We start from the raw sequence: 8,084 nt of genomic DNA, 5'->3' as shown, positions 1-8,084 counted from the left end.
AACATGAAAATTTATTTCTATATTAATTTTAACTAAAAATCTTATTTAGGTATGAATTAAATAAATCAAATCCTAAATAATTAAGGTTTAATATTACAACTCTTTGAATGACTTTTCCAACGTAACGGACTCTTGACCAGACTATCAATGTAAGTCTTAGATTTCAAAATAATGTATTTGTCAAAGAGCTACCAATAAGAAATTTGGGAAAAAGGTAATTATGAAAAACATGTGGAAGAAAACTGACTAACTGAGAAGGCTAGTCAGTACTGATTTTATGTGAGTTTTTAATTAAACACAAGACAAGTCGAGCATGTGTGAATGTGGATCACGTGTCACCAACCCTATATGCTGAGATTCCCATTTCCCATTTCACCAACTCTTGTCCCAGCAGCAGCCACTTCATTATTTCTATCAACAAAATAATATTATAGGAAAATACAACCCACAAACAAAAAGATGGAAAAAAGAAAACTAGGAGACTTTAAATCTGTTTAGTTGGGATTATTTTGCGTATGATTTAACGAAAAATCGATTTCTTAATCACAGTTAGTGCTTGTTCTAATACAAAAAAAGAGTAAATTTTAGTAATATTTGAAAGAAAACACAACAGTTATTTTGATTAGTTTATTAACAATTATTGTACGTATTTATGGATTGAACGAGGTTCAAATTTTTTAAAATTTATTATCAAAAGTATCTTTAACAATGTAAAGTGAAACAAAATCCTTAGCCGGTGAGATTAAACAAAGAAAAGAAAAACAAATTTCATAAAAGTAGGTAAACATAAAATCGGAAGGTCAACTTATTTAATTTTGGATGTGAATTCAATATCAATCTTTTAGTTCTTCTAAAATAGTACATTTAAATATTACATAGAATACAAGAAAACACAACTATTTAAAAAAATATAATACCTCTGTGTTCGTTTTTACTGACACACATTTATTTTTAATTTATCTATAAAACAATAATATTTCTTATATTCAAAAATAATTTAATTTTGAATTTTTTATTTTACTTTAATTAGATAATGTAAAAGTAGTTAAACAAATGGGTGAGAGGAAATACTTTTAGCTTAATTCCAAAAACGGAATATTTTTTGTTGCAAATAATGCTTAGGAAACGCGGAGGGTCACGTGTTTATTTTGGTTAGTCGGAAAGTTGAAGCCCTTGGCTTAGCACCTCAGTCTAACGCAGACATATTTGATTGCAAAAAGCTTCTTTCTCCCTTTTGTGAAATTCCCATCTTCAGCAATGAGCTGCTATTCATATTCATCATCCCTTTTCCTCAACAACAATACCCTTTCTCCGGCTTCGACCCATCTTCACCGTTCCTTCAACAATGGTAGATTCGGCCTCAGAATCGCCGCTTCTCTTAACGTGGAAGTGCACGCACCCGATTCCAACTCTTCTTCCAATCCACGAATGACGAAGAGCCAAGAGGTGATGGAGGAATCGAACAAGGTATTCGTGGGTACTTACGCTAGGGTTCCGTTGGTTCTGTCCAGTGGCAAAGGATGTAAATTGTATGATTTAGAAGGGCGAGAGTATTTGGACTTGACTTCTGGTATTGCTGTGAATGCACTTGGACACGGGGATCCTGATTGGATTACTGCTGTTACTCAACAAGCTAATACCCTCACCCATGTTAGCAATATTTACTATTCTCTCCCTCAGGTCACTTCCTCCACTTTTTTTATTCTCTGATTAGAAAGTTTAATTATAGTGAACAGGGATGTAAAAAAGGTTCTTTACTGGATTCAATTTTTCTTTCCATTTTTTTCTCTCCTTCTAATAAAGAGCTTTACCTGGGAATTCTATAGTGTATAGGGATTAAAAAGAATGAGTCTTTTGCTGCTATTTTTGGAATGCAACAGGCTCAAATAGAGTGGGATGGACATAGATAATCATACAGCCGAGCCAACTAGTTTGGGATTGAGGATTAGTAGAAATTTGTCTTGTCTAGGCTTCTTAAATTGTCAGAATGAGGAAAAGGAATATTACCCAATTCAATTATGTTCGAGTTTTGTAGTTGTTCTTCATATTTTGGTGTGCTTACGCTAGAGTGTGATGAGTTGATTACATACATTCAGTGAACAGAGATAGAGTATATGTGGTTCCGGGTTAAAAATACACACCAGTAGCTTATTGTGGATTCATGTCGTGCAACTGAATGATCTGAAATGATAATTGGAACTTACTAGCAGAGGAAGTTTCTTTTTATATGGATTTTTTGGAAGGCAGTCGTGAGCAAAGTCTTATTCAGCAGAGCTTTCCTATACATGTTTGTTCAAGTTGTTTCTATGTATATATCTTGCTATATCACTTAATTACCTTCTTAACTGTAATTCTGCATATAATTAATAATTGAGGCTTCAAGGAATCTATTATCCTCCATTTGCTAAAGGAACTTTGTATTTTACACTAACATATTGTTCTATTATTACTTACAGCTTGAGCTTGCAAAACGTCTTGTTGCTAGTTCTTTTGCAGACCGTGTTTTCTTCTCAAACTCTGGAACAGAAGCAAATGAAGCTGCAATTAAATTTTCAAGGAAGTTTCAACGGTTTTCTCATCCCGATGAGAAGCAACCTCCTGTGGAGTTTATTGCCTTCTCCAATTGCTTCCATGGAAGGACCATGGGTGCTGTTGCTTTGACAAGCAAAGAGCACTACAGGTCACCTTTTGAACCTGTAATGCCAGGAGTTACCTTCCTGGAGTATGGCAATATTCAATCGGCCACAGAGCTAATTCAGAGTGGTAAAATAGCTGCTGTGTTTGTTGAACCAATCCAAGGTGAAGGTGGAATATATAGTGCAACAAAAGAATTCTTACAAGCGCTGCGAACTTCCTGTGATAGTGTTGGTTCGCTTCTTGTCTTTGATGAGGTAAGAAACTTTCGAATTATATTGCTGCCACTTTAGTCTATGATATGATTATGTCTCATCAAAAAAGCGTATATACACAAACAAATGTTTTGATAAAAAACAGACGGATGTACATTAGAATGTCTAATGCATCTTTTTGACAAGACAATTTCTCTGGTATTCATCAGAAATCAAGTATATGAAAAATGTTCAGAATTTTCATGTTGTGTCCACTAGAAAAGTTCAACAGTTTGGAGTTAAGGTGTGAAAAGCTTTTGGGTGAACTTGATCCCTAACATTTTCAGCACAGTGGATTGTGCTATGGTCCTTACCATTAACAGTTTGAGAGGACAATTCCCCACTAACATATGTTCTAGGGAAAAGGGCCAAATATACCCCTCTACTTTCAGATATTGTCTACATTTAACCTCCGTTATACTATTGGGCCAAATTTACCCCTACCGTTATACTATCGGGTCAAATTTACTCCTACAATCAGTAAACTTTTAAAAATTACCCCTCAATCCGCCAGGTGACCCAAAATCTCCCAAATCATTATAATTAAATTATTGATTCTGCTTCTTGGTCCACTATGTTCAAAATAATTGGCATTTACTTGCTATATGAACTGGGGAAAAAAATATTAAATAATACAACCGTTAATAAACAAAGTATAGTTATTTGAAAAATCTAAATTAGATAGCTTGTCTAAATTCTAAAAGTATTTATAACATCCCAATTTTAATGAATTCGTTGCACCAAATGTACGGAGACTTTGCAAGTATTAGTGATTGAAGTTGAAGTTCCTAGGAGACTTTATATCGTCGAATTCAACATTAATCAAATGCCTACACATTGTGTACTCTTAAGTTAGTCGATCAAACTCTATACTAACCAGACAATGACAAAATATATTTGAATATAATACATATACATACATGATAATCAGCTGCATATAATTCACAATAAATAGACCCACTGAATTCTACAGCGTGTATATGGTTGAATTTTTTTTTTAAAACCAATTCTAAAACCATTATTACAAGAAGAAAAGTGTGTGCATTGGTAATTAAAAATATTCATGAATAATTTGTATAGTCTAGTAACTTTAGCATTCATATCAATAGTAATTTCTGAAAATAGTGGAGCAAGAAAAACAACAAGTGATTTAAATAAAAGGAATTTGTGAGATTTTGAATTACTTAACACATCAAAGGGTAATTTTTAAACGTTTGCTGATGATAGGGATAAATTTGGCCTGATAGTATAACGGTAGGGATAAATTTGACCGGTTAGTATAACGGAGTTTAAATGTAGACAATATTCGAAAGTAGAGGGGTATATTTGGCCTTTTTCCCTATATTCTATGAAGGGAAAGTGGAAACTGTTTTCTCCTTTAAGTCTCCTCTGTTCGATTGTTTAGGAATTTGTTTCTAAGGGTGATAAGAATCATGCAATATGAAATGGGATTTCCAGTTATTGTCTTTAACCAATATTAAATCGATGAAGTTGTGGTTTGTGGTCAGTGGCGGAGGCAGGATTAATGCTAACGGGGTTCAAAATAAAAGAGAATGTGGCCAATGGAAATTGAACCAATGACCTTACAAAGGTTTTGAACCCCCTTGACCACTAAGCTATGTTTTTGGGCTGTGTCAAGGGGATTCAAAATATAATATATAGAGATATAAAATAAATTTTACCTTATATGCACAGTGTAATTTTTCGGCGAAGGGGATTCGGGTGAACCCCCTTCCGCCCCTCTAAATCCGTTCTGCTTGTGGTTGAGTTGCAATAAACTGTATTAGATACACTAGTGTTCTTCAATAACTAGGCTAAAACTTATTATTCTATTTTCTATCTTTAACTTTTTCACCACTCTACTCTTGAGAAAAGCCTTTAGAATAAACAGGAGTAATGACTGATATACTTCTTTTCTTGAGAATACTAAAAGAAATTGTCCTTATTTGGGTTCTTCATTCTTAAATTTCAAATTAGTATATAATACTTTCATGTACTTCCTTGGCTGCTTGGTACTGTTTAAAATCACTTGGGTATCTGTGCAAATGAAGCTTTTTGTTTACCTGATTCAAATTTTATGAGTTGTGGAAGGTACTGGTTAACAATGTTTCACTAATGAATAGTGATTTGTAATTGCTTCATCAGAAAGAAGACTTGCTATTCTTATTTCTTCATGTATGTTGTGAACTTTAAGATTCAGTACACAATTTGAGAAAGTCGGATCATTCGTGAGTCAAGTCGTCAATATTAGAGAGCTTCTACCATAAGCTGGTATACGAGAATAAGGTTTTATATGTTCATTGCGTAAGATTTTATTACATTGAATTGTATAGATAAATGATTCAATGAAAAATATGAGTGCATCTTACTTATCCCAAAAAGAAGGAAGTACAAGTGCTATCTACCTATAAAAATGCATCACAAAAAGTGCTGCCTACCTATAACAAGAAGTGATATAATGCCATCATTCAAACTTTATGTTGGTAATTGATATCTTGGTTGTTGCTTCCTTTCCTACTATAAGGCACTAATTTTTCTGGAATTAATTTTGACGGAATGTGTCAACTCTGCTGAAGCTTCTATGTGTATCTTGTGTTATTAGGTTCAATGTGGCCTAGGACGAACTGGTCATCTTTGGGCACATGAAGCTTATGGCATATACCCAGATATTATGACTCTTGCAAAGCCACTTGCGGGAGGTCTACCTATTGGGGCGGTGTTAGTGACTGAAAGAGTTGCTGCTGCCATAAATTATGGAGATCATGGTAGCACCTTTGCTGGCGGTCCTCTTGTTTGCAATGCTGCAGTTGCTGTGCTGAACAAGATTGCCGAACCAAGTTTCCTTGCCAGTGTCACCAAGAAAGGTCAATATTTCAGGGAATTGCTTGTTAAGAAATTAGGAGGAAACTCACATGTGAAAGAAGTACGAGGCGTGGGGCTTATTATCGGGATAGACCTTGATGTACCAGCATCTCCACTGGTTGATGCATGTCAACAATCTGGCCTTCTTGTATTAACGGCTGGAAAAGGAAATGTTGTGAGGCTTGTACCGCCATTGACCATCACAGAGCAAGAATTGGACCATGCAGCTGAGATCTTATTCAATTGTTTGCCTGTGCTAGATAAGACCAACAAGAATTAGGGTTGAATGACGGGTTTTCTTGCACGTTCACCTTTATGTGTAGCTTCACAGGACTCTATCCATTGCTGATGTAGATCACTTTCATGAGTGCAATGTTAAAGGTATCATCTTCCGTGAAGTTCATGTTGTACCTGATTGTGTCATTCTGTCGGCTGAAGATTCATTTAGGAGGAATCTTATTTAGACTTTTCATGTAGAAGTGAGAATCAGTTTGAGTTTTAGATGTATTTTCAAATTTCCACCAGCTGAATCAAGCTGATGGAATGTGTCCATTGTAACAAGATTATATCCATTGAAACTTGTGTATGAATAAACATGATGTCTCACGCTGCAACCTTACCTTGAAAGAGCTTAAAATTTTCCACTTCACATAGATGGCGCTCGACTCTCTCTGTGCCATTGCATCTCTCAGTGTCAAACTAGCTCTGTTACTCATAAATATGTGACCATTCAACTGTCTCACCAGCATTCTGAGTCTGATATCCATTATGCACAAATGCACTCAATACCATCTTCTATTGCCGCTGTATGGTCACTATCAACTTCAATTGTACGTGTGCCAGTCTTTTGTTTTACAGATGAAAATATTTTTGGGTCTTAGTGTTTTAGTGGCAAATCTAACCCAACAGATCTAGTACAATGTCATTGCTTCCCAGCTCCCAGAATACTGTCTTGGCATAAGAGTTTCTACTTCTGCTTTTAGTGGCAAATCTAACCCAATGTATCTGTTGCACTGACCAACGCGTGCACAGCTGCGGCAGAATTTGGATAAAGGAATTGCTTTAACTTGGTTTGTTAGGTAGGTTGAAACTTTCCCCTCGTTTTTGTGAAAAAACTTTGACAAAAGCTTCTTTTATTTTGCAATTTCTTTGCACATGTTGCCTTACTTCAGTTTTCTCTTATTTTGTTCATCTTTTATATGATTGGTTCTTATGTGGTATTCTTTTTCCTTTACGGTTTCCTACGTGTTTTGTGAAAATAAAAATTGAAAAAACAGCAATGTAAATTTTCTAACTGCATTTTCAGAACATATAACCCAATAGCAACCAGAAAAATGGGAAAAGAATTCACCAAAATGAACTTTGTTCAAATACTTGATACAGTAAAAATGCATCGAGAATTTCCCCTTGCCATTCACATCACAAAATGGCTTAGTTTACTGAAGCAAGGGACCAAGTTTTCCAATTTATGTGCAGAAAATCGTATTGAGTTGAACTAATTCATTTCGTCTCTTTATTTTCTTTTTCGATGTAGAATAATAAGAATATATGCACGTATTCTTCATCTAGCCCGTCTAGCTCAGTTGGTAGAGCGCAAGGCTCTTAACCTTGTGGTCGTGGGTTCGAGCCCCACGGTGGGCGTAGCGTTACCTTTTGGCTGACCTCAATCGTTGTTGCTATTCTGCTATTCAATGTCCGCATTGGATTTTTCAAATTGAAATGCTTATTTCTTTGATTATCCTCTATGCTGGCAGTTCATTAAATATGAGTTGGTTTTGGCGATACTATTTCTACATTTTTTCCTAGTAGCAATGAAGTGTAGTATTTGATTAATTTTATTTGGCAACTGGAATCAATTCCATGTTTCTTTTGGCGACTGTCACAAACATTTATCGCATAGATCAAACACTTGTATATATTAATAAAATCTGTACATAGGTCGTATTGAAAACCATATTTACATGTAAGTAGAAATAAGAGAACTGATATGCAATCCTAGCAAAACCCTAGAATATCTAGGATTAACACAGTATCTTATGCGTAAATCTGTTTACACCAAAAACAAAAGAGTAGAACACAACTAAGCTTCATCTTCTGCACTGAGTTGCTTCTGTCCTCAAAACATCTAGAATTCCTCTCTTTCCAGACTGTCCACCAGATACATGCTGGGACAATCCTCCATCTATCTCTGTTTGTTGCTTCAGCTCCAGCTTCATCCCAACTGAAAAGAACTTCAGTAATCCTACAGGGCATTGTCCATGAAATACCCCTGAGACTAATAAAGTTTTTCCATAGTTGGTCTGTTATCTTGCAATGTAAAAATAGATGGCTAAC

The 8,084-nt window shown here is 35.2% G+C and overlaps 1 protein-coding gene and 1 non-coding gene across 2 annotated transcripts; both read left to right on the top strand.

The window, feature by feature from the left end:
- The first annotated feature begins 1,109 nt into the window (after positions 1–1,109).
- On the top strand, positions 1,110–6,403 carry LOC107788032 (acetylornithine aminotransferase, mitochondrial-like). Its single transcript, XM_016609672.2, has 3 exons — positions 1,110–1,680; positions 2,457–2,891; positions 5,491–6,403. Exons 1-3 carry the CDS (start codon positions 1,258–1,260, stop codon positions 6,028–6,030), a joined length of 1,398 nt encoding a protein of 465 aa, XP_016465158.1. The 5' UTR covers positions 1,110–1,257; the 3' UTR covers positions 6,031–6,403.
- Positions 6,404–7,318: 915 nt separating this feature from the next.
- On the top strand, positions 7,319–7,391 carry TRNAK-CUU (transfer RNA lysine (anticodon CUU)). The gene has a single exon. It is a non-coding gene; the product is annotated as a tRNA-Lys (tRNA).
- Positions 7,392–8,084: the final 693 nt, after the last annotated feature.

Source organism: Nicotiana tabacum, chromosome 13, assembly GCF_000715075.1.
Source record: "Nicotiana tabacum cultivar K326 chromosome 13, ASM71507v2, whole genome shotgun sequence".
In the NCBI taxonomy this organism is placed as follows: domain Eukaryota; kingdom Viridiplantae; phylum Streptophyta; class Magnoliopsida; order Solanales; family Solanaceae; genus Nicotiana; species Nicotiana tabacum.
This window is presented reverse-complemented; position numbering and strand designations above follow the sequence as displayed.

What these genes read in the sequence shown, in the direction of transcription:
- LOC107788032 (XM_016609672.2), top strand. Translation starts at nt 1,258, where the DNA reads ATGAGCTGCTATTCATATTCATCATCCCTTTTCCTCAACAACAATACC. An exon ending in TTTACTATTCTCTCCCTCAG is followed by an intron (nt 1,681 to 2,456) that starts GTCACTTCCTCC and finishes TATTACTTACAG; the next exon opens with CTTGAGCTTGCAAAACGTCT. An exon ending in CGCTTCTTGTCTTTGATGAG is followed by an intron (nt 2,892 to 5,490) that starts GTAAGAAACTTT and finishes TTGTGTTATTAG; the next exon opens with GTTCAATGTGGCCTAGGACG.